Source organism: Planococcus citri, chromosome 2, assembly GCF_950023065.1.
Source record: "Planococcus citri chromosome 2, ihPlaCitr1.1, whole genome shotgun sequence".
NCBI classification, from domain to species: Eukaryota; Metazoa; Arthropoda; class Insecta; order Hemiptera; family Pseudococcidae; genus Planococcus; species Planococcus citri.
The window spans coordinates 54,153,178-54,178,359 of NC_088678.1; the positions used below are offsets into that span (position 1 = coordinate 54,153,178).

Consider the following 25,182-nt stretch of genomic DNA (forward strand, 5'->3'; position numbering starts at 1 on the left):
TAAGCCGAAGATAAAATTTCAAACCTACTTTTTTTTTTTTTTTTTTTAGTTTTTATTTCATTTTTGTATGAGTTTTAATTTGGTATAAGGTAAATTTGGTGTCTTGAGAAGTAGTGTGTTGATGGCAGAAAAATGTTGGAAATAATTTTACAATATAACAAGCACCCAACAAACATACAAAATCGAGTAGGTACCTAACTTCTCATCGCGAAATTATACTCTACATGATCTAATTAACGCTGAGGTTTCTTACAATTGCTGGATAAGAACCAATACCGTATAAAAGGTTAAGAAAGACATTAAACTGAAACCCGAACTGAAAATCCATAATAACAAAATGAAGATATAACTTTGAAATGCGCACCAAGTTTTCAACCCCAAGGATGGGGAAAATTTCTTGGCTATATTTTACTCGAGTCATTGGGCCAGTCGCGTCGAACCGAAAGGGGGTAAAGCAGATTAACATTTCTTTTGTAAGAGGGTTAGTCTTGGCTACGACTCCTATGGGAGGACGTACAAGTCTAATCCTTACAATTCTCGATAATAACACACGAGCTAAATTGATTATAAAACTGACGCCGTAATACTTACACGATGATTCAAAACTATCCAATGAATTACATGCCATTGAAGAAAGAACCCTCATCGGGAAGAATTCGCCGTTGCTGCTTTGTACGTACTACGAGATCCTTCATACATTATATCTACACAGACACACACACTTAGTGCGTTCAATACTGTATTGAAATTTATAATTACGGTAAGACCTTTAAAAAAGATGATTTTGTGAGCGAGTTTTTTTTCAATTGATACTTAATTAGTACCTATAATGGTTCTTCACGAGTGTACCATTACTTATATCGAATTCAATGATTGTAATTATAGGCATCGAATACTCTCTTTCCTCATAGTCCACTCGATTTAAAACATTTTTTTTTTTTTTACGTTTTACCTACCCAAAAAATCCAAAGAGCAGGGACATTTGCCCCGGGAGGAGACTAAAGAGAAATGACCCCTCAAAGAATAGGCATTTTTTTAAAAATCGTGGTTTTTTCATTCCTGATTGCTATACTATCCAACCTCTTTTGGGAATTGGAACTTTTAGGGTTCTACTGAGCAGTTGAAAAGTGAATCGCTAATTTTTGTATAAATTCGTGTTTCAAAATTTTGTTCATTAATTTGTCGCATTGATTAAGCCAACTCGTAATTATGCTTCTCACAAGGGAACCTCTTGAAGTGTCACACTCCGATTTGAACGGGACCGCGATTTTTGGAAAGAGCATAGTCTAAAACCCCCAAAACCAAATTTTTAGATGCCCAAGTTCATTTTTAGATTTTTGGAGAATTTTTGAAAATTCAAAATTGACTGTTTATGGCGATTTATACTTTTTTTTAAAAAAAGTACGAACTTGATCAGAAAAAATGGTCAAAATAAGTCCCAAACCTAATATTAATTACCCAAATCCAAATTTTACCATTTCCAGCCATTCTGGAGCTTCCACCGCGATTTTTCAATTTCTTCAGAATTTTGAATTTGCTCCAGAAGGCATGAATATGAAGTTGGTAGCTAAAAATCGAGTTGTGTATTATACTCGACCTGTTTAACGAGTTTATCTACATTTGAGCCGGTTTCGTGAGTGACGCCTCAAGAGTGCTTTTTTGACCAGCTTTTTTCAAAATTAAAAAATCAAAAGATGACCATTTGTGAGGAAATTTTTGAAATTTGTGCGAATCGCTGTATGTCTTCAAGAACTAACCCCCGGAGCATTTCCAGCCGTTTTGGAGCGAGAGTGACACCTCAAAAAACCACTCTTGAGGAGTTGAGGAGTCACTCTCAAAATCGGCTCAAATGTAGATAAACTCGTTAAACAGGTCGAGTATAATACACAACTCGATTTTTAGCTCCACAACTGCATATTCACGCCTTCTGGAGCAAATTCAAAATTCCGGAGAGATTGAAAAATCGCGCTGGAGGCTCCAGAATGGCAGGAAATTGTAAAATTTGAATTTGGGGGGTTCGTTTTGGACAAAATACAGCGATTTCTGTGAATTTTCGAAAATTTCCACACAAACAGGAAACTTTTGATTTTTTGGATTTTTTAATTTTGAAAAAAGCTGGTCAAAAAAGTACTCTTGAGGCGTCACTCAATAAATCGGCTCAAATGTAGATAAACTCGTTAAACAGGTCGAGTGTAATACACAGCTCGATTTTCAGCTGTCCAACTTCATATTCACGCCTTCTGGAGCAAATTCAAAATTTTGGAGAAATTGAAAATCGCGCTGGAGGCTTCAGAATGGCTGGAAATATTGAAATTTGGATTTGGGTAGTTGATATTAGTTTTGGGACTTATTTTAACCATTTTTACTGATCAAGTACGTATTTTTTAAAAAAAAGCATAAATCGCCAAGAACAGTCAATTTTGAATTTTCAAAATTTCGCCAAAAATCGAAAAATGAACTTGGGCAGCTGAAAATTTGGTTTGGGGGGTTTTAGACTATGCTCTTTCCAAAAATCGCGGTCCCATTCAAATCGGAGTGTGACACCTCAAGAGGTTCCCTTGTCAGTCTGGCTGTGGACGATTTAAAAATTGTCATGCAAGTTAAGTTGAGTCTCATCAGACAAAAAATTTATTCTGAAAGCAATCCTGCCGTATTCCGGATAATTATTCGGTTTAAAAAATGAATAAATCCTAAACTGAATCCTCAGATTTCCGAATCTTTTATTGATTTTAACCCAAATTTACCTGGTGTTTTCAATAGATTTGAATCTTTCGTTCATTTTTTTTCAATCCCCCCGTAAAACATGTAAAAATAGACTTGTTTTCGTTTTTTGAACCAATTTTTTCAAAAAAATTTCCGCTCTTGCAAAAATAATCATAAATTGTAACCTTATACCTATTACATTACAATACGAACGGTTTCCAAAAATTGCTCGTGATTTTCACTCATATTTCTTCCAGGGTTACCCAAAAAACGTGTTTTTATTTTTAAAAAAACAAAACAAACGGTTTTTTTTTGTTTTGAAACAGTTTCTTTTTTCTTGCTTAAAACTATATTAAAATGTGTTATTAAACACAAATTCATTTGTTTTGGATTCAGTTTCCTGTTTTACAAATATCCGTTATCAAGTTCAAGTCATCAATTTTTGAGATTTGATATGCCATAAAATTGCTACATATTCGGCTCAAGAAATATTGAAAAATTGAAATCAAAACACAAAATTTGTAAAAGTATAAGAAGAAAAATAAAAACCTAAAAATACGGTGTTCATTCAATTCCATTTTCTTTCCAAGAGATTTTCGAAAATTGAAGTTGAAAAAAACACCGATTTTTTCAAATTTAAAAATCAGATCTTTTCAAAATTTTCGAATCCTTGTTCAAATAATTTTACCAATCGAACACGGCAGCACTGTCTCAAAGACAGAGGCTACTTTTCTTTTGAAATAAATTAGGTACCATTCTGTACAATTTTCAACAGTACAAAATTTCTTTTATCTGAAACAAAACGTATACTTAAGTTCCAATTTTAATCGATTTATTGAAAATTAAATTACATCCGGTAAGTGCAGATAATGAACAAAAAAAAAAAACAAAAAAACAACAACGAATGAACGAAACGAACATTTGAAAAGTAATAATTTTCTAACACTTTCGAAGTCATCGATATTCCACTAGGAAAACGCGCTTATAGCATTGGAAACTGCTTGCGAATTAAACACATCGACTGTTAGATTTCCGCATTTAACCAACTTAACGATAAATTTCCGAGTTTCTTGTACTCGTACATCAATATTCCATTTACACACTGCATTCAAACTATGGAAACTTCTTGAGCATTGAATTCTTTGACCATAGCACTTCCACCGTGGAAGTGCTACGGCCAAAGAATTCAATGCTCAAGAAGTTTCCAATAGTTTGAATGCAGTGTCTAAATAGAATATTGATGTACATAAAATAGTGGTGGGGGTCATGTGGCTAGAGTGAGGGACAATAGATGGACTCAAAGAGTCACTTTCTGGTTCAATACATGGGCAAGAAGGCAATGGAAACAGAAGGCTAGGTGGAGGGATGACTCAAGGAAACTACTGACCATCACCACTTTCAAAGGATCGCCCAAGATAGGAAAGAATAGTGCAAGCTGGGGGAGGCTTTTGCCTTTTGCCATATACTAGGGCCAAGAGTGTTATGTTTTCATATCTTTGTATTCTGTAACACTTGTTAAATAAAGCTTTTTTGATTTTGATTTTTTGAATTCGTTGATATTCCACCTAGACAAAAACGTTCAAACAATTAGAAAGCTCTTGAGCATTGAATCCTTTGGCCATAGCACTTCCACGTTTAACCAACTGAGTTATGAATTCTTTGGAGCCTTGTAATTCGTTGACTTTTGATATCAAAAATCAACAAATTACAAGGCTTCAAAGAATTCGTAACTCAGTTGATTAAACATGGAACTGCTATGGCCAAAGGATTCAAAAAACAAAAATAGTGGTGGGGGAGGTCATGTGGCTAGAGGAAGGGACAATAGATGGACTCAAAGAGTCACTTTCTGGTTTAATACGGGGGCAAGAAGGCAAGGGAAACAGAAGGCTAGGTGGAGGGATGACTTTAGGAAACTACTGACCCATCACCACTTTCAAAGGATCGCCCAAGATAGGAAAGAATAGTGCAGGCTGGGGGAGGCCTTTGCTATATCCTAGGGCGAAGAGTGTTATGTTTTCATATCTTTGTATTGCGTAACACTTGTTAAATAAAGCTTTTTTGATTTTGATTTTTTTGAATTCGTTGATATTCCACTTAGACAAAAACGTTCAAACAATTGGAAATTCCTTGATAGCGAAATTGATCGATGATCGCATTTTCTGGTTTGATCAGCAGCAGAACGATGAACCCTCTGGCTTCTTGAAAATCAAAGTTTTTCGAGAGATAGAAATGACCTCGTAAGATGGGAAACATCTTGAAACTCGAATGATGCAGCTGCTTTCAACGAAAAAATTCAACGAAGTACTGCTCAAAAATCAGAACTTTGAGAAACCCTGCGTGAAATTATTCCTGAAACAGATACAGATATTTTATAGTAATTCGTACCTATTGAATTAAAAAAAAAAAGAAAAGAAAAGAAAAATTTAAGAAGACAGCCGAATTATTTTGAAAAATTAATGATTCAACGTCGAGATGAAATATTTACTGATAATTCGTTGGAATCATATTATCAAACTAATCCATCGCAAATTTCGAAAAAATATTTTCGCAATATTAAACATAATTTCTTACTTTAATGAGCCATTTACATCAGAAATAACATCTTCATCGAACTGTTTAAAGCCATTCTTGAAAACATACGAAATCGTAACGAAATCCAACGAAAAAAATACTATCATTCAGGAAACACATTTCAACTTCTGCGTTTTACACTGAAAATATCACAAATCATTACCATTTTGAGCAATAACATACAAAATAATAAATATTCAAACCGAATACCATGAAACAAATAACAAATAAGAATGGAGTAGTAAGAGAGAATACTCAAATACAAAAATGAACTCACAAACGTTATTTCGAACATTCTATTCCATTGCTAAGATGCAAATTATTGCAGTTTTGTTTGGAGGGAAAAAACTCCACTCATCAGGTAAAATGTAAGGTCATTGAATCCTACCAATCTTCGAAAGTTTCACATCAAAGCTGCATTACAGTTTATAAAATCTGTCAACAGAAAATGAATACAAGCATTAGTCACAATAAATAGGTATGCGAATCTTGAAGAAAATTCAAATCATAGTACAATGATCAATGGAAGAAAAAGATCTGGTGTTTCGGTGACAATTGGAAACTTTTGTCGAGAATTAAAATAGTGTTAGTGTAAATCTGATCTTCTGATAATGTTTTTTGCGGTACTTACGGATCATATAAAAGTTTTGGTCCGCGAAGACTGGTATTTCACGTAATGTTCATTTAGTCAAATCACAAAGTTGGACTGAACTGAAGTTCAAAAGTACTTACTCTACGATTTAATCATAAAATTAGCTGCAAGCTGCAACTTAAAAAGTTGAAAAATAATAAGTAAAATTTTTTAAAGTCAGTCTTATCAGACATGACGTCACTGACGTGTCTCCTGGCCGGAAGTTTTCCAAAAAAAAAATTATATAGGCGCACTCTGGGGAACGATCGCTCACTCACCACTCACACAAATCATCGAATGAAATCCTGGCCTTTTTGCGCATTCCCGGCTAATCCGGCTGTTTTCTGTTATCATTACTTTTTTTTCAAATTTTCAAAAATTGTTCCGACTCGTTTTTTTTCCAGCTAAATATGTGAATGTGTTGAGAAGTCGTCCAATTTCTGGTTCATCGTAATATAAGTAATATTTTTCTCACCATTGACAATCTATGCGAAATACTCATGGATGATAATAATTCGATAACCCTACGAAGCGTACAGAACGGTTCAAAATGTATAAAATTGCACGATGGTTCAGTTTATCTATTGGGAAGAAGTCGTGATACGCAAATAACTGATCCGAGATGTTCTCGAGTACAGTGTAAGATCAATCAGTCAATCACCTACAAGATCATAATTTTCATTAAGATATGCAGTAAATAATTTTCATATTTTCTTATTGATTTCCAAGTGTTAGTCTCTGCCGATGTGAAACATTGTGAATTGGTTGTCGAACAAGTTGGTAGCAATCCATCAGCAATAAACGGAGTGATGCTTAAAAAGGGAGAAAAACGTAAAGCTGTCCAAGGTGATATTATCGAAGTATTAGCATCCGAACATCCATTCAAAGTAGAATGCCCGAATTCTTCTCGCATGGAGTCCATCAAGACTGATAAAATTGAGAGTGGTGCATTACCCATGAAGAATTCCGCCCTGAAACAAGTAGAATGTTGGGAAACTGTTACTCCGGATAGTTTATACGTGTTTTCATCAGATGGTATCGAAAGCAAAGAAAAGGTAATCACTGATACGACGATTTCATATCGCATCTTCGGAGTATTAATTACGAGGTACCCTCTCCTGTAAAATTTCACTTTTTTTTAGATGTAACCTTATTACTCCGAAGGTGCGATGTTTTACTTTTTATAGTGGAATTTAAAAAAAATCATATGATTGAAATTCTCGTACATTTATGTTTGTAGGTAGCCGCATTTGATTTAGACGGCACCATAGTCACAACATTATCAGGGAATATATACCCGAAAGAAACGAATGACTGGAAAATTGCGTATCCTACTGTGATAGAAAAATTGAAAGAACTGCATCGTGATGATTATAAAATAGTATTCTTTACTAATCAAGCTGGTATCGCTAGCGGTAAACTAAAACTATCTGATTTTAAGCAAAAGGTCGAAGCGATTGTTGAAAAAATTGAATTACCTATACAAGTTTTCGTCTCCGGTAGAGACGATATTTGTCGAAAACCTCGTCCAGGAATGTGGAATTGCTTTGTGAAGAATGTAAGTACGTAAGTACATAGTCGTTGAAATTTACCCAACCACAGCTCAACAGAGTTTTCTAATTTTCAATTTTGTCATTCCAGAAAAATGGCAATATTCCTGTGAATTATGGAGAATCGTTCTTCTGTGGTGACGCTGCCGGAAGACCGGCACATTGTGAACCGAATAAAAAAAAGAAAGATTTTTCGTCTTCAGATCGATTATTCGCTATAAATTTGAACTTGAAATTTCACACGCCGGAAGAATATTTCTTAGGATGGGACCCGGCGCGGTATAAGTTACCTGACTTCTATGCGAAAAATTTGAAAAATACTCGTACTTCTTTACTCGAACCGAAAAGTGCTAACTTGAGAGCTGATTCCACCGAAGTATGTTTTGAATTTTGTGTACTTTTTTCATTGTTACATTATTCAGTAAGTTAATCGATATATTTTTCTTAGATAATAGTCATGATCGGATATCCAGGCTCAGGGAAAACGTTCTTTTCTAAAACTCACCTAGTATCTGCAGGATATAATTATGTGAATCGAGATACTTTGAAAACTTGGCAAAAATGTGTCAAGTTGACGGAACATAGTGTTGGCAATGATAAATCGGTTGTTGTAGACAATACAAATCCTGATAAGGAATCTAGAGCTAGGTATATCAACGTAGGAAAAGAATTCAATGTTCCTGTGCGAGCTTTTTGGATGAATGTTTCATTGGATCATGCTAGACATAATAACACCGTTAGTAATGTTTCACTCTTGCAATTAAATTTGAAAGAATTTTTTTTTCACTAACTGTATTTTTTTTTTCAGTTCCGCAAGATCACTGATACTACTCACGAAATCGTTCCTAATTATTCATTAAATCATTTTACGTAAGTTGCAGCGACGTCTCCATCTCATTTTTTCAAGCTACGTGAATAATACTTTTTTCTTATTTTCGTTTCAGAATCGAACCGCCGGACTTGAGTGAAGGATTTACTGAGATAGTTCGAGTTAATTTTGTACCGAAGTTCAAGAATGACGAAGAAGAAAAGCTGTATTTCTCTTATTTATTAGACTACTGACTAACGATGACTAGCTTTAACATGGGCTATCATAAATGCTCAAATTCGTGCTTTGGTTTTTACTTTTTTCATCAGAAAGATGAAAAATGATCGATGTTTTTTTCGTGATTTCCATTTTATATTTCTGGAAGGGGACTTTTGTATTTTTCCTTTAATTCTTTATTATATTTTCGTATGAATTCTGTAGTTAGATCTTTTATTAATTCGTAATTCATTTCATTTTTTTCCTTCGTAATGTATTCTTTTAATTCTGTATTATCTTGTTCAATTACCGCGAGTTTGCGCTCTAAAGCTTGCAGTTGTTTATGTGTTTCGTTTTCGTCCAGTTCTTTCTATAAATTGTTCACAATTTATTTCAATTTTTTTTACTAATAATAAATCTATCTACGAATGTTTTTTTAAATGCTGTGTGATGGATAAAAATGAGAAATTTTTTTCACCTGAAGTTTTTCGTATTCCTGTTGTACGTTTTTCAGTTCATCTTTTAAAGCATCTTGTGTTTCTAAGAACTGTTGTTTTTTCTGTAAAAGTTCTTTTCTTTGGTTCTCTGCTTGGTCTTTCAGATGATCAAGGTTTGTGTAGACTGAAAGCTCTTGTCGAGTTTTTTCTATTTTTTCTTGCAAATGATCAATTTCGACTTTCAATTTTGATTCTAAACCTTGCAACTGTAGCATTTGAAAAAATCAAATTTAGAATAATTAAGTACCTATGCATTATACGTCTTTTTGGAGCTTCTTACCTTATCTAAATACAGTTGTTTCTGCTTGTATTGTATGAGTAAAGATTGTTGTCTTTTCGAATCACCGCTATCAATTAAAGTAAATTCCTTGTTAATTAATTCGTACTCGTTTTCCGTCGGAGGCATTGTTTGTAAAAATTTGCTCATTTTGAACATAGTTTTTACGATGACAGATTTCAATTCTTGCAAGTGCTCGAGCTCTAAATTTTTAGTTTGTTCGTACGTAGATAAAAATGATTCGATGGTTTCTTCTCGTTTACGAAGCTCCAAATATTTTTTATGCCTGTCACTTTGACATTCTTCCAAATCCTGAATATGAAAATTTTTCATGAAATTACCTGCTTCTAAAATAGGTATTAAGTTTGATTTCGTATTTGCAGACCTGATCAACTTGTTCCAGCTGTTTTTCGTAATTTTGTAATTCTTCATTTAGCTGATTCATGGAACGTTCCATGGTAGCTATTTCAGTATTATCTTCTTTCACTTGATTGAGGTATTTCTGCTGTAGGTTGTTTGGGTTATTATCGTTTTCTTCGGCAACTAAATTATTACGTTTTTCTTCTAATTCTAAAAGTTTCAATTCCAACTTTACTGCTTCTTGCTTCAACTGTAAATCACAGATGGGAGGATAGATAGATAAGTAATAAGTTCCAACGAAATCCTATAATTAAAATGGACATTTCACTTACGGAATTATTGCACAATTGCTGTTGAAAGAGCGCCTTATCTTTCGTGATGGTGTCAAGCTCTTCTTGCATTCTATTGATAACCTCTTGCAGTTTCAAATTAGTATCTGATAATTCAGCATATTTTTGTTGCATTTCCGGTGGCATTGTTTCGACTAGTTTTTCTGCTACATGCCTTTCCTGTTTTGTGTAGAAAGAAAAACATGATTATATTTATCTGGAAGAGTTCAGTCGTTGGGCAGGAGGTACCTTTTGGATATCCTCTTCAACTTGACGTATTTGTTGCTGTCTTTGCGTCCTTTCGGCAAAAAGCTGTTCCAGTTTAACATGTTCTGCATCATTGGTAGCTTTCAAAGACTGATATTCAGCTTGAATATCTGCCAATTCTGTGCCTGTATGTAACCTATCCATAACCAAATTATAATCTGCCAACGTTCCTTGAAGTTCTGCAACAAAAATATTTCGCATCTTGTGACAAAATGAGATAGGTACATTTTACTCTCACACGACGAGAATGCCTCAATAAGGTATAAAAATACCTACCAGTTAATTCTTTGGCTAGTTCTTTATTTTGTTTATCGTAGATTAAAAAAGCTTCTCGTTCCTTATTGCTGTTTTCGGTTTCTTTTCGAATTGAAGCTATTTCGTTGGTAAGTTCTCTGATTTTCAACTGCAATAATCCTTCGAAATAACGCTTATCTAGAACCTGACGTCTTCCAGGTCCTCTCAAAGCTGTCGCTGTACTTTTAGCTCTGCTGCTCAAACCTTGTTGAGTTATTAAACGATCGGTTAAATTTACCTAGGAAACACATTGATGACCAGCTGTTGAACTAGGCGAATTTATTTATTAATTCATTGACTCGCTCACTTGGTTATCTAAACGTGGAGGAGAGATGGTTCGAGAAAGGCCTTTTTGCTGAGAAGCGGTAGAGATAAGTCGAGAAGCGGTGCCTTGAATTCGGGCGATTCCCGAAGGTGGTCTCCAACCACCATCTTGTCTGTTAATTGAAGATGCTGCTCTGCTAATTGGTCTCTCAGTACGAACACCTTGGGCAGTGGGCTCCTGCATAAGATATATTTTAACATCACTCTTTGATAACCATCAAATCTCAACGTTCTAATTCGAATAATTTTATATAACTTTACTCTTTGAGCTGTTCGAATTCCTCTTCTCGAAGATGGGCGACTTTTGATTCCCTCAAAATTTTGATCTTCATTTTGCCTAGATGTTCTTGGACGATCCATATCGACGATGTTACGTCATTTAGGTAAGTACCTATCAACTTTTAATTCAAACGGTCCGGTGATAAAAAGCGATTGGTTGCTAGGGCAACAATTCATCAACAAGTGCACAAGTTCAAGTAACTTGAAACCAATTTGTCTAGTTGTCTACATATTTCAATCAAATTTGGATTCTAGTTGCAATATTGATGATCAGCATTTTATGAGTACCTACAGGGTGTGCATAAAATATAGAGTACCTACCTCTTGAAAAATTTTCTGCTTAATGTTTCATTTGGTCACAGTCACAATGAATGATATGTAATAATGATAGCAGATGATTGGTTGTTGGACTCAGGTGATAATATTCTACCAATCATAATTATGTACCAATCTATTTTACGTTACCAACCTATTATTTTCAACAAAAAACTTTCTTTGGGGTACTCGATATTTTTGCGCACCCTGTATGTATTACACTAATTTTTTAGGAAATGAATGAATCTGATAAAATCCGAACTCTTCCTGGATCCAATTTGACCTGATCAAACCTGACCAGGTCATGGCCAGGCCGAAGTTTTGATCGGGGTTGACCTTTTTTCCTATGAAAAATATTTATTAGGTACCTGTTCAGACCTAATCAGATCTGGATATTCCATAATTTGGAAACGAATCGAAGGCTCTTTGAATCTTTCAACATCACATTATGAGTCTCTTGGACATTCATTTTTAAAAACTGACCACGCAAATTCATTTATTTAAACAAAATTATACGACAAAAATAAAAATAACTAATGTACTTCTTTTACATACACTTGTCTATTAACAACATTCGTACTTTTTAAAATATTTCATTTAAAAAAAAAAAAAAAAAATACATTAAAATGTTGGCAACAAAATATACTAGCTTACAAAAAAGAAATCGTTCTTAACAGTAGAGTAATAGGATATAATGCAAAAAATCAACACGCAGGACAAATCAACTGTATTCAACACTAAAATTCAGGCAAAAAAGTTGATGTCGGAGATCGATTTTATAAAATCTTTTCCAAAATTCACCACGCCATAATAAATTAAGATGAAATTTGCAATCGTGAAATAATCTATTTGAAAATCGCTCGACTTGATTAAGAACATCTTTTATTGTAATAATATTATTCATTGACTAAATCAAGAATAGCAACTTTTCCAAAATCAAGGAATAACGTACGCTGCTTAACGAAACCAGTTCACTTTTTGAGCAATAAATATACGATAAATCGTCATAAATGCGGGATGTAAAGCAACCTAAAATCACAACCGATTAGCGAACAATTTTCCTCGTTTAGAAATAAATTCATTGTTCAAAAATGCAGGGGTAGTTGGAATTATTTACACGAGTTCGTTCGGATGCTATCAACTATGAAAAAAATGATAATTACATAATTTTCTAATTTATTATTATCGAGTGCCTTAAAATTACCAGTTTTCGAATCAACTAAAGAAACGTGTGACCGAAGTGAAATTTCGCTCACATGACCGAAGAATTTTACAACTCGACCGGTAAAAAGGCTCCTGAATTTTACAAATTTGTTATAAATTCAACTTTTTTCAGAAGAGAGCACTCGAACGAACTTGAATAATGACACATAAAACGTCAACAATCAAATTCACAGGTCGAAGCATTGTTTCGCAGGGCAAGATTACAGCTAGACAGTAATCATGCAACTATCAACAAAAATAAACAAAAAAGATATTTGTACAGAAATATAATATACACATCAAAATAACTAAAAAGAAAAAAAACCTATTAACGTGATTTGCGAGCGTAACGTTTCATTACGTATTTTTCTTAAAACTATAAATATCACAATGATATTGAATTTAGTTTTACGGATGAAAGCAGAAAATAACTCGGTCAAAACTTTTGAGATCTTCAAGTTGTCACGTTTTTTTTTCAGTTGTAATTTTTAATCAATTTTTTACTCGTCTACGAAATATAAAATCCATATCATCAAAAAGATCATGAAATAGAAAAAATGTCAAGTAGAAGATAACAACGTGAACGCGTTTCCAACGCGAAATATCAAATAAAACCGGACACTTGGACAACGGCGATAAAAAAAAGGGGGGAATAGGGTATATCGAAAGCGATCATTGAAACACAATTATTCTCTATTTTTAAAAATAATAACGTAAATTTATAAAAAGAAGAAAAAAACGAAGCGATACTTCGATGTAACACGTTCGCATTGAGAGCAGAAATCATCCAATCGAAACATTACGTCATCGCCGCACTTCGATGCTCCAATCGTTGATGAAAACTCGGCGCAAAATATCACATTTGGATTACTCTCAATTTGAAAAAAACTTCACCGACCGCGATTCCGTATAAATATAGATCATCAGTTACAACAATTCACGGTGGCCCGAAGTACGCTATCACGACTTCCAATTATTAATAGAATGCGAATGCGAATGTTGTCGAGAATTGGCGTTGGCAGACGCCGCTGGAATCATATCCAATAAATATTGCCTTTGTAAGTCGGCCGCTTGCCTTTGCAATTCAGCTAAACTGGCGGCTGCCGCCATTGGATTTTTACTATTCGCAGCTTGTGCCATGGCTAACTGGTACGGATACAGCAGCGGTGAGAATGGAATCATGTGCGCCGGCAACGGCTGGTGCGAAGGTAATCCGCGTAATAATTGTTGGTGTAACGCGGCTGCCGCATGATGCGGACTGAATTTATTACTTTCTGAGGCCAGTTTGGCCAACGGATGGTCTCTGGGTGGTGTAGGAGACGGCTGCGGAATCGGTGGAGTTGGATTATGTCGCGACATCGACGAATGCGATGAATGCGACGAATGCGATGATTTCGGATTCGGAGGCGGCGGCGGTGGCGGTGCCGGAGCCGAAATCGAATTATGCAGCATCGCCGCCTGCATCGAGCTAGCCGATAACGATTGAGAGGTAGATGAAATCGCAGACTGGGACGACTGCGGCGATTGACGATGCGACTGTTGCGATTGCGACGTTGACTGTATTACCGGCGGTTCCATCGGTTGTGGGGATACTTGCGCTAGACGTTGCTCTATTTCCTGTTCTTGCTGAAGGGCTTTCACGAACGCCGTCTTTAACCGGTTCGTATGTTCGGCTTTTAGAGCTTTCTTCACGTTCGACGTGACGCAAGCTTCGCATATTACTTTCGGTTCTTTACCTGAAAAATTCGATTCGATGGTCAAGTTTACAGATAGGTTTGAGTTTTGTGTAAATTAGAATTAGCTGCCGAAGGATGTGTTCTACGAATATTGAAAGGTACCCGAAGATGTAACAACCCAATCATCTGAAATTTGTTTATGGCACATGCAGTTGGCAAATCATTTTCTCAGACTTTGCCAAGTTTTCCAGACAATTTTTTCCAATTTTCTACACGTATCCCATAACTAATAATTAAAGAAGTTTCGGTAGGGGAGAGGGGGGATTTTTCATAAGTTTCTCTTCGAACTGGATACTTCTTCGGATATTAAAAAAAAAAACTGCTAACCTTCGATAATCAACTTTTTTAATTTAAAAAAAATTCAAAATGCAAGCATAGTGAACATTTTTCTATTCTTTTTTGGATTTTTGGAGGCCTCTGCTCAAGTTATGCCTCAAAACGAGGCTTTTGTTCAATGCGAGGAGTTTATTTTTTGGTTTTTTAAATTTTAGAATTGGAAAGATGTTTTTCTGAGGGAAGTTAAGTGCTTATTTTGATGACTGAAAAAAGCAAAAAGGTGACCAAAAATTTGAAAAAAGTGACCAAAATGTTAGTAGGGGTTGCCCACATAAGGATCTATTTGCACCCCGCCCTGCCACCGTCGATCCTCCGGGACGACTTTTTCCTTAAAGACGAAGTCTTCAGGAACATTTCTAACCCGTGTCTTCAAAAAAAAGTGGCCCTACTTACAGAATGAAGGCCCATCTGATTGACAAGTCAGCCGAAATCGCAGATTTTGGTCAAAATTTCAAGAGTTAAAGTGCTTTTTTCGATTTTTGGTGAATTTTCAAAAATCAAATTTAGGCCAAAAATGAGGAAAAAAATCAAAATTTTACCAAATTGACCAAGAAAGCTGAAAATTGAAAGATACCGTATTTTCGAAACGCCAAATCGATTGGAAACTGTTTCAACTTATTTTGAGCAGTTCTGGAGCCTCCAGCAGATTTTTGAAACTCGAATGGAGTTGTAAAGCCGAAATTCATTCTGCAAACTAATTTCGATTAGCCACGAAGTCGACTGCAGGTAGATTTCAAATCGTTTTGAAGCCTCTAGCGACTTTTCGAAAGGCTGTATGGCGTTTTTTGGAAAATTGAAATTTCCAAAAAGTAGTTGGAAGCTCCAAAACCATTTGAAACCACCATGCAGTCGACTTCATCTCGTAATGAAATTAGTTTGCGAAGTAAATTTCAGCTTGCCAACTCCATTTTGATAAAATGTTGTGGGAATTTCAAGTTTCAAAAATCTGGTGACTCCAGTAATTTTCAAAGTCGCTGGAGGCTCCAAAACGACTTGAAATCTGCCTGCAGTCGACTTCGTAGCGTATTGAAATTAATTCGCAGAATGAATTTCGGCTTTCCATCTCCATTTCATGAAATTTTGGGAAATTTCGAGTTTCAAAAATCTGCTGGAGGCTCCAGAACTGCTCAAAATGGGTTGAAACAGTTTCCATTCGATTTGGCGTGTCGAAAATAGGGTATCTCCAAAATTTCAGCTTTCTTGGACAATTTAGTAAAGTTTTGATTTTTTCCCTCATTTTTGGCCTAAATTTGATTTTTGAAAATTCACCAAAAATCGAAAAAAGCACTATACCACTTGAAATTCTGACAGGTGATGAATTTTTGCCTGATCTTTCGATCTACCTTTGCATGGTTTAAAAAAATCGTCTCTATCCAATTACAAAAAAAGTGACCAAGTCACTTTTTTTGGCCATTTTCGCCGAAATAGAGACAAGAAGTGACTTGCAAGTGAAATAGTGACAAATTCACTTTTCAAGTGACCAAATTTTATGCCTGAGAGGCCTAAAAACGAGGTTTTTTATGTGACGACAAGGTAGTTTATTATTTATTTTTGGCTTTTAAAATTTTTCCTGATGGAAGTTGATTTTGAAAAAGAAAACAGAACAGGCCCAAGCGAGGGTAAAAACTCTTGAAAATTTGTATTTCGAGAGGCATAAAAACTATGTTTTTTGTGAGGAGTTCATTTTTCGGCTTTAAAACTTGATTTCTATCATCTAGACATTTTCACTTTACTCTTGAAAAAGAATAAAAAAACAAACCCGCGAAAAATGAGGGCAAAAGCTTTCAAAAATTTGTGTTTCGAGAAGTAGAAAATGTTTTCCTTTGATCATAGGTCCTCATCCGAAATTTGCAATTGATCGTTGTTTCAAAATTCCAGGGATTTTGCGTGAAAATTACGAAATTCCTCGACTTTTCTATACCGACCAAATTCTCTGACTTTTCCAGGAGAATGGATACCCTGACCAGATCACGAAAAGACATATGGCCAAAAAACGTAGGAATCCGATATCTCATTCACTACCAGATTCGCAATGAAAGTCAAAAAATGTGAGCTTAGTAAAAAATTTGATTTTTTTGAAATCCTCAGAATGTTTAGTCCAGGCCCTCCCTCTCGTTGGGTTATTTTTTTGTTTGAATTTTAGACCCCTCTTCCACAAAAGAAATGATGATTTTAATAAAATCGATTTCCAAAAAAAATCATCAATTTCAGACAGATTTGGGCCAAGATACGTTATTTTTCAAAGATTATTCAGAAATACATTAATCGATGGCACTGGGTCTCTTTCAATATACGACCTGCTCATACGCGCATAACTTGAATAAATTGACCATTCGACCAGACAACTCGATAATAATCAATTATATCAATGATTAATTCACCTTTTGCAGCATTTTTCTCCCACTTCCAAATAGGTGTGAAACTCGTATTACATTGCGAACATTGGAAAGGTTCTGGCGGTGAAGGAGTCTTTTGATCTTTCGTAATGTAATCGACAACATGCTCTAAACCAAGTAAATATATGAACTCGGTATTAGATGGATTTGGAATGAAATGCATCTCTGGTGGAGGAGGCTTAGGAGGAGGAATCTGAAACAAACAAAAAAGTTCATTTTAAAACATCGAGTTTATAAAAATTTCAATTTTCAAGTCATAAATTAATTTATAATAATATGTATTTGTATTATCAGCTATGCACAACAAAACGAATTGAACTTGATGATTTGATGAAAACATGAGTAATGATAAAGGTAATGAACCAATAATTTCTACTTTGCAAATTTCAACTACAGAGAGAAGTCAAATAGAAAAAACGTATTTTCAGTCTCTTCGAATGAGACATTTTTCATCATTTGGGGGGGGGGGGGGGGGGGATAATTTTCTACGATGACACGCGGATTGGTGAAAAAAATTCTTGAACTGATCAAAAAAAGATGAAATGACGAAAATTAGCTAAGGTGATCTCTCGCAATGAAAATATGAATTGCTTCACAGAGTTTATATCAAAACAAATCCAAATTTTCAATTTTTTCGATACTGTATGGAAGCAACGCTCATTTTTAATTTTTGAGAGATGGAATGAAAGGGGAAAGTATGCACGTTGGTCGGAAATTTACCCTACAATTTTCACAATAACTATCAAACACTAAAATGTTTTTTAAAAAAATTCAATTCATTTCGGTGCACCAAAACTCACGTAAATATAATCTACAATATTCATCGCCTCGAATGAAAATGGCTTAAAATCAATTTTAAAATCTTTCTTACTTGTAATAAAGTTTTCTCTAATTGCTTCCTTAAGGCTAACTTGGCCGCTGCTTGTCGTTGTGCTGGTGTTTGAGCGTCTTCATTTCTGCGATCCTGTTAACGACATGATAATTAATTAACACCTTATAAAAACGCTCTTCCACTGTAATCTTACATATCCGAACATTGAATTCGAATTTTTTTCACTATAAATGCGCGAATAAATTTTGATTTTATTCCCTTCCGTAACACGTTGAAATTTCTTCAAAACAAAAACATCATAACAGAAAAACCAAAATTTTCAACGTTTATGGAGTTGGCTTTACACCATACATTGTTATAAATTATACACCTAAATAAACAACTCAAGAAATTTATTACTTTCCTATGTATATGCTCCCTACCCCTTTGCCGGCAATCTTTCAGGGTTTTGACGATACATATTTGCATTTATAATAAAACCATATGTCGCGATTGTTGAAACTTCACACCTTCAATAGGAATTTAATCGTGTACGAATCAAGTAATTCGTATTCATTAATCGTTGGAGGGTTATTCAAAAAACGATTAGAATTTTGAAAAAAAAAAAATTACGAAGTTGAAAGAGGAACCATGGGCTACTTCGTTCATCAGAATGAAACTCAAAAATGTGTAGAAACGTTCGCGAAAACGAAAACGATTTCGAGAGGGACTAATTGTAATGAAATTATGAAAAAGTAACTCGATGAATAATACTGCCAACATCATAATTACGACGACATATACTCAAAAATGTGTAGAAACGTTCGCGAAAACGAAAACGATTTCGAGAGGGACTAATTGTAATGAAATTATGAAAAAGTAACTCGATGAATAATACTGCCAACATCATAATTACGACGACATATGTTAGAATGACATCATCTTCCGAAAACTCATACCATTCGAATTCAACCATAACACGCCACGTACTCGATACTTCATAATGTCGATGCATTTGCGTAACCAAGTTAAACAAACTCATAAACAGCGGTAGTTTGCTTCCTGTAGCATGTGTAGCCAATGACTACATTACGTAGCTCGCTACACTATGAAAAAATCTTACTCTATCTCGAATTTTTTTATACTTCCAAAAAAACGTAACACAGCCTCACTCACAATTCATCGTTACGTCGATTAATTGTTGACCACTTTCCCTCAGAAGGGCCAAACTTTCTAGCACGATACGAAGGATAGAGTAAAACCATCGTAAAACGAACACAAAAACCTATTCTAATCGAATCTACATAAGCCCATCGCAGTCAACGCAGTTAATCACTAGCATATCAGAATTCCACGTTGCTCGACTGATAATAAAATTCGGTAAAATGTCGATCGGCGTACCTGCTGCGTAGTTCCGGTCGAAATACTGAATGCAGCCGATGACGGAGACACTGATGAAATGACTGTTGACTGAGGTACATCTTTGATTCGATCTTGCAGACTAATACTATTTTGGTAACTAGAACTATTAACGGAATTGGACATAGAAGCCACATTTCGGCCGCTACCACTATTCACCACACCCGAATTACCACTCATCATTCCACTATTTAAATGGCTACCGCTGCTCGAACTGCTACTCCCTGCAATGTTGAAAATAACGTTTATTATAAAATTAAATTCCTTCTATGTACAATCGAGTCGAGATTTATCACACAAACCTCTATGTCCTGGAACTGAATTAACCGCGAACATATTCGGCGGCATTCCTGGGGCAACGCTTCGACTATTTTGATGGTTATTGACAACCGGTGATAAAGGTGGCGGAGCATGATGGACGTTTGGTCTATTGGGTGGTATTAATTGCTGAAAAATTGAAGAAAAAAACGTTAGATTCCGGAATAAATAAAATAGTTAATTTTTTGTGTGCCCAGTTCTAATCATTTTCGTAGACGCGAATTCTCAGAAGTCAGATCTTCGGGTAAAATTGGTTTTTCAATTTAGGTTGAAAAATTTCACGCTAATATCGATCCATGTGTCTGAGAACGACAGCACCCTATTTGATAACCTATCTGGTACCGCGATTTCGACGCAAACACGAAAATAAAAATGTAATAATCGATTTTCAGACATTTAAATACGCCTCAAATCGAATTAATTCGTGTGTAAAATGCAAGAACAATTTTTTCCAATTCGTGAAGTACGTTTATCAATACATGTTATCGATTAACTATATGCAATGGCACGCAAAAAAAATGATAGCATTCGTATTATAAAATTAAATCTATCACGTAAGTATCCAAAAAAATAAACCTACATCGCGAGATTCGAGAACGTAAACGTCAACCAATAAGATTTCAGTTCACGTTCTCTAACAGCCCAATTTTATCACATTTTCTACCAATTTCAGCATACAAAATTTACTCGAGTCCAGGTGTAAATTGAAAAATGTACTTAACGGCTCGAGTGGATTCTATAGTACACGTTTGTTGTAGCGATAATTTAAAATGAAATTTTCTCCTCTTATCGTATCAACATTACACGACTAATGCAAAACGTGTTCACGTAAACTTTCACATATTCGAAGCCGAAATGATAAGTAACAAGGACACTAAAAATAACAATAAAAAAAATATAATAACGAGCATTTACTTTTGGACTTACTCCTCTAAGTAAAGGAGGCACAGGAGGTGCGGATGGGGGTTTACTATGATGCACAGAAGATGACCTATGAGCTGCATTGTTGGGGGGTAGTTTATTCGAAAGATTATGCGTAGGTGGAACAGGCTGGCCGATATTGGTATTAGGAATCGGTACGATCGAAATGTTCTCTTTCATTTGCTGAGATTGTCGTAGTTTTTTGAGCAATACCAATTTCATCTCCTCATTTCGCAATTCGTCTTTCAACAATCTTATTTTCTTCTCTGCTTCCATCCTTTCAGCGGCTGATAGTTCCTGTAATAGTAATTATAGATTTTAATTAAATATACATACGTTTTCGATAATACGAGATAACCTTGATTAAACAAGAGTACTCGTAGCTAAAATGTATCGTTTGTACTTATCTCAAGTGATAACACACTTGTAAAATACGACGAAAAAAAGAGAAACAGATTATACATACTTTAATCGGGGGTAATGGTGGCAATTCTCCTTCATCGCTATCCGAATAATCGTATCCGTTCATGTAACCATTTTGCTTATATTCGTCCGTATCGGAAACCACAACTATGTCTGTAGTTTCCACGTAATTTTTCACTTCGGTTCTAGGACGTAGACTACGTTTGGTGTTGTTGTATTGCCCCATGCTAGGGGACGGACTTCGTTTATTGCTGTGCGATTGCTGCGATGATCCGGAAGAATCGGGTCTTCGGCTGAAAATATGAAATTCACGTTCATTATTATAATTATATTTTGATAAAAACACGATATAAAATACAAATGTTCTACGCAGCAATCTCGTAACCTTTTTAGTACCTAAATGACTTTTTAAAGAGGTACCAAATGAATCTACAGGGTGCCCAGAAATATCGGGTACCCCTAAAAAAGTTTTCTGACAAATACTTCGGTTGGTCACAGTAAAGTAAATGATAATAATGATAGCACATGATTGGTTGTTGGACTGGAGAGATAACATTCACCAATCATATGCATCTATTTCACGTTGCCAACCTATATTTTTAATGAAAAACTTTCTTTAGGGTATTTCTGGGCACCCTGTACAAGGTGTGAGGAGTGCACTGGTAAAGTCTGAGCACAGACGTGAGATTACTGGATATAATATACTTTTGTGTATGTTAATTCTTAATAAGGCTTTTGACGTATTGCGGGTTGCATATCGGTTCGCCTGAACTTTATCGGTTTGGTGGGCATTCTTATCAGTGAGTATCAAAATTTCATATTTTGAGCAATTTTCACAAGGTGTTTTTGAAATTTATAGCTTTTATTTAGTTTTTCCTCCAGTTTTAAACACTGTTAAATCCTGTGATGGAAAAAGATCCGCTCTTTGTCGAGGTTCAAAGACATTTTATCAACTTCTTTAAAACTCGACGAAGAGAGGATCTTTTTCCATTACAGGGTTTAACAGTGTTTAAAATTGAAGGAAAAACTAAATAAAAGCTATACATTTCAAAAACACCTCGTGAAAATTGCTCAAAATATGAAATTTTGATACTCACTGATAAGAATGCCCACCAAACCGATAAAGTTCAGGCAAACCGATATGCAACCCGCAATACGTCAAAAGCCTTATTAAATGAGTGCATTGATCTATCCAGAGCATTCTAAAACTCAAGTCAATAAATATATAGAGAAGAGACCTATTCTAGCTTATCAGAAGTACAGGGTGACGCGACTACCGAATACACAGCAACAGAGTGATTAGCTTATACAAAATGTTACGAAATTGGCTGTATTTAAATAAACTAATATCGAGTATTATTAAATTTCACATACCTTGAAATACTGAGATCAACGATAAACGAATCATCATCAACCTCCATTCGAAGTAATTATCAAATCAGTGAAATATCAATTGTATACCTGCGAAAAATAAACATCAATTTAATACTCGTTAAATAAACGCGAAATCTTAATAAACTTTCACAATGAGAAAAATACACGTTAAATTCACCTAAGATACGATCGCATCTAGTATTGATTGGCACTTGTTTTTAATAACGCCGAAATTACAAATACAGGTAATGATAAAAAAAAATGGCCGATCAATGTTGCACACACACACTCTCACACATACGTCCTCGTATCTCCTACTTACGATTAATAGTTGTTCAGCGCATATTTAAAACATGAAGCGGCGAAGGAGTACGCTACACATTGGTGTGACGTATCAGTGAAATCATTTTTTTTTTTTCCAACGAATACAAAGTACCTTCGTACCTAGCTACGGTTCTAGTAGCGAAGCTCCTTTCGCGAATCGGTGTTTTAACAGGCCTAATACAACAATGTATTTCATTCCTTTTCCAAATAAAAACTTCTCCGACGATTATCGATCGGAAATGTAAAGCACCGATAATGTGTAATAATTTTTCAACAATAGCCTATGTTGTAATTTACGTAATTAATTTGACTCTACACTGAGGGATCAATAGTAATTATTTCGGCGTTCGAAGCTGAACGAAATTCGATATAAATAAAGGTACTTAGGTAGGTAGTACCTATTCCGACTCCACTTTAGAGAGATATTTATCAACAAGTTCTCATACATTGTAGTACTGTTAATCGATCGAAGTATAGGTATTTATAATGTAAGAAATTTTTCTAAATTTATCACCATTACTCTTGTACGAACGTGTCGAGAATTAAAAACCGAATTTAACGATACCCAACACGACTATGTCCGAATAAAAATTTGATTTCCTTAATACATACCTTGGGGGTCAATCAAGGACGTTTAAATTGGTCGACTGTCAGACAAATCGATTTCAAAGGAACCGACACACACACAAGGTGTTAATTACATTTTATACAAATCATCGAACAGTTATTGGCTAAAATGCGAATTTAATAACACCAATGGTCTCGGCGACCGAACGCGAGTAAAATTGATTGAAAAAATTACATCAACTCGAATACTTATAATCTATGAGCGTTAATAACCGAGGAAGAAACTTACACGCAAAAATTAACAACTGATTCAATATGGCGTGGCCTTGTTGTTTTTCTCGTATTGGGTTCACTACTACTCATTCTATCTTTGTCGCGTATTCTCTACTACACTCGTTTAACAGCATACGGAGCACGCCGCGGCGCTATAGGGTCTCGTCTCTCTTGTAATACACGGACGGATTCCGTAAACAGATGAAAGAAAATGACAATAAACAAAATGAATGCACGTGACCCCCCACCAACAAATGCGAACCATTGATTGGTGGATACACATCCTAGCGTACATACGCAGCAGTACACACTTACATTACACTTCCAGGCTAGAATTTTTATTCCCCACGTTTAATTAGTATAGAATAGTGAGACATGGTAGAAAAGAAACCGAAGCTCTCTTCGACATATCGAACTTCGAAGGAAATGAGTGAATAAAATTTTTGGCAAATACAACGTTAAATATGATTAAAAAAATTTAATCCTTTACTTTTATACCGAGAGCCATCGAGTAGGATTTGGGTCAATAAAACGAATGTAATTCTTTTATGAAGCTTCTTTTTGTCGGAAACGTATACGTAATACGTAAGCAGCTAAAATATTAACGCATGCGCGTTAAACACACGTGTTCGAGTAATGAATGATGCCGAATGTGGAATGCGATGAATCGAAATTGGTACTCTCGTTAGGTGTTTCAATTTCAAATTGGAATTTTCTCACGAGATTTTCGTCAAGTTTTTAAAAATTACGATCAAATTCTATTGATTGATGTCGAAGATATAGCGGCTGGCAAATAGGTCTGGATACTTTCATTGGGGCTGAGGTTCCTACTTCCTATGCAGACGAGTATCGAAATCTCACCTGAGATGCCGAATGCTTTCCTGGATGGTTTGCTGCTTACCAGTTACCAGCAATCTGAGCGGTTTTTGAAAATTCTCCAAAAAGATTCAATACATACGTAGGTATATGACCATACGCTACACTGATTTTGAAAAAAAAAAAAAAAACATAATTTCTCAACTCTCGAAAATCAACTAAAATAAATAATAATAGTAAGAATTACTACAATTAATAGCAAAAGTTACTCAGTCATTCAGTTATGACTGAGGTTTTAGTAAAATTACTATAGGTAAGTACATACCTATTACGTAACTGTACTAATTGAAATACTTAGTACTTACTATATGTAAATGCAGTAATTTTTACTACGAGTGTTGTAGTAGGTATTTTCTACTGTAGGTAAAGGTAGGTATAATCATTTCAGTTATTACACTAATGTAGTATTGAATAAAATTCACTGTCTTTCTACCCCAATCAACTTTAATCATTAAAAATACACTTGTGAGACGAGTTTCGGTCAACATTGATAGCGACCATTTATCAATCACGAATAATCTGCGAAAAATGAAGACAAGACATGATATTTATTCAAATTTGTTTACATTACACCAAACACAAAATTGGAATTAAAGATTTTCAACATTGCACCAATGTTGAAGTTGGATGAAACAGGATGCGACCTATAATTGAAACTTCAAAATATTATTCTACAGAAAAAATGTCATATTTTGACAATGCCCGAATTAGAATTACGTTTTGCCCCTTGAACTTTTGGGGTCGGCAAACCACTCATCAACTATTCTACACTCGACAGTCGACA

At 35.0% G+C, this 25,182-nt stretch overlaps 3 protein-coding genes and 1 long non-coding RNA gene across 7 annotated transcripts; 1 reads left to right on the top strand and 3 right to left on the bottom strand.

The window, feature by feature from the left end:
* Positions 1 to 3,518: 3,518 nt before the first annotated feature.
* LOC135836469 (uncharacterized) lies at positions 3,519 to 6,105 on the bottom strand. Its single transcript, XR_010557045.1, has 4 exons — positions 5,906 to 6,105; positions 5,552 to 5,709; positions 5,275 to 5,414; positions 3,519 to 5,052 (listed from the first exon to the last, which is right to left on the bottom strand). It is a non-coding gene; the product is annotated as an uncharacterized LOC135836469 (long non-coding RNA).
* Positions 6,106 to 6,247: 142 nt separating this feature from the next.
* LOC135836468 (uncharacterized protein F21D5.5-like) lies at positions 6,248 to 8,920 on the top strand. Its single transcript, XM_065351324.1, has 7 exons — positions 6,248 to 6,544; positions 6,635 to 6,960; positions 7,146 to 7,463; positions 7,547 to 7,831; positions 7,904 to 8,191; positions 8,264 to 8,325; positions 8,400 to 8,920. Exons 1-7 carry the CDS (start codon positions 6,406 to 6,408, stop codon positions 8,515 to 8,517), a joined length of 1,536 nt encoding a protein of 511 aa, XP_065207396.1. The 5' UTR covers positions 6,248 to 6,405; the 3' UTR covers positions 8,518 to 8,920.
* Positions 8,597 to 11,315, bottom strand: LOC135836467 (intraflagellar transport protein 74 homolog). The gene is made up of 9 exons (XM_065351322.1): positions 11,089 to 11,315; positions 10,811 to 11,005; positions 10,486 to 10,741; positions 10,192 to 10,388; positions 9,946 to 10,122; positions 9,639 to 9,863; positions 9,257 to 9,565; positions 8,958 to 9,182; positions 8,597 to 8,849 (listed from the first exon to the last, which is right to left on the bottom strand). Exons 1-9 carry the CDS (start codon positions 11,185 to 11,187, stop codon positions 8,634 to 8,636), a joined length of 1,899 nt encoding a protein of 632 aa, XP_065207394.1. The 5' UTR covers positions 11,188 to 11,315; the 3' UTR covers positions 8,597 to 8,633.
* A 585-nt stretch (positions 11,316 to 11,900) lies between these two features.
* simj (simjang) lies at positions 11,901 to 23,703 on the bottom strand. Of its 4 annotated transcripts, none has more exons than XM_065351330.1 (9): positions 23,295 to 23,703; positions 22,359 to 22,445; positions 21,028 to 21,277; positions 20,568 to 20,858; positions 19,625 to 19,769; positions 19,305 to 19,546; positions 17,964 to 18,056; positions 17,078 to 17,285; positions 11,901 to 14,360 (listed from the first exon to the last, which is right to left on the bottom strand). In XM_065351330.1, exons 2-9 carry the CDS (start codon positions 22,403 to 22,405, stop codon positions 13,585 to 13,587), a joined length of 2,052 nt encoding a protein of 683 aa, XP_065207402.1. In that variant the 5' UTR covers positions 22,406 to 22,445; positions 23,295 to 23,703; the 3' UTR covers positions 11,901 to 13,584. The 4 variants fall into 4 exon arrangements, with proteins under 4 accessions (XP_065207402.1, XP_065207399.1, XP_065207401.1 ...); XM_065351327.1 differs by having other exon boundaries at positions 20,556 to 20,858; XM_065351329.1 differs by having other exon boundaries at positions 20,556 to 20,858; positions 23,539 to 23,702.
* Between the last annotated feature and the right edge of the window lie 1,479 nt (positions 23,704 to 25,182).

Bases quoted from the DNA above. Each gene is read 5' to 3' on its own strand.
- LOC135836468 (XM_065351324.1), top strand. From the start codon at position 6,406: ATGGATGATAATAATTCGATAACCCTACGAAGCGTACAGAACGGTTCA. The intron at 6,545-6,634 runs GTAAGATCAATC...TTGATTTCCAAG, and splicing joins GAGATGTTCTCGAGTACAGT to TGTTAGTCTCTGCCGATGTG. The intron at 6,961-7,145 runs GTAATCACTGAT...TTATGTTTGTAG, and splicing joins GTATCGAAAGCAAAGAAAAG to GTAGCCGCATTTGATTTAGA.
- LOC135836467 (XM_065351322.1), bottom strand. From the start codon at position 11,187: ATGGATCGTCCAAGAACATCTAGGCAAAATGAAGATCAAAATTTTGAG. The intron at 10,742-10,810 runs GTGAGCGAGTCA...TGTGTTTCCTAG, and splicing joins CTCCACGTTTAGATAACCAA to GTAAATTTAACCGATCGTTT. The intron at 10,123-10,191 runs GTACCTCCTGCC...TACACAAAACAG, and splicing joins TTGAAGAGGATATCCAAAAG to GAAAGGCATGTAGCAGAAAA.
- simj (XM_065351327.1), bottom strand. From the start codon at position 22,405: ATGGAGGTTGATGATGATTCGTTTATCGTTGATCTCAGTATTTCAAG. The intron at 21,278-22,358 runs GTATGTGAAATT...TCATATTTTCAG, and splicing joins GTTGATCTCAGTATTTCAAG to CCGAAGACCCGATTCTTCCG. The intron at 19,547-19,624 runs GTTTGTGTGATA...TCAACATTGCAG, and splicing joins TTCAGTTCCAGGACATAGAG to GGAGTAGCAGTTCGAGCAGC.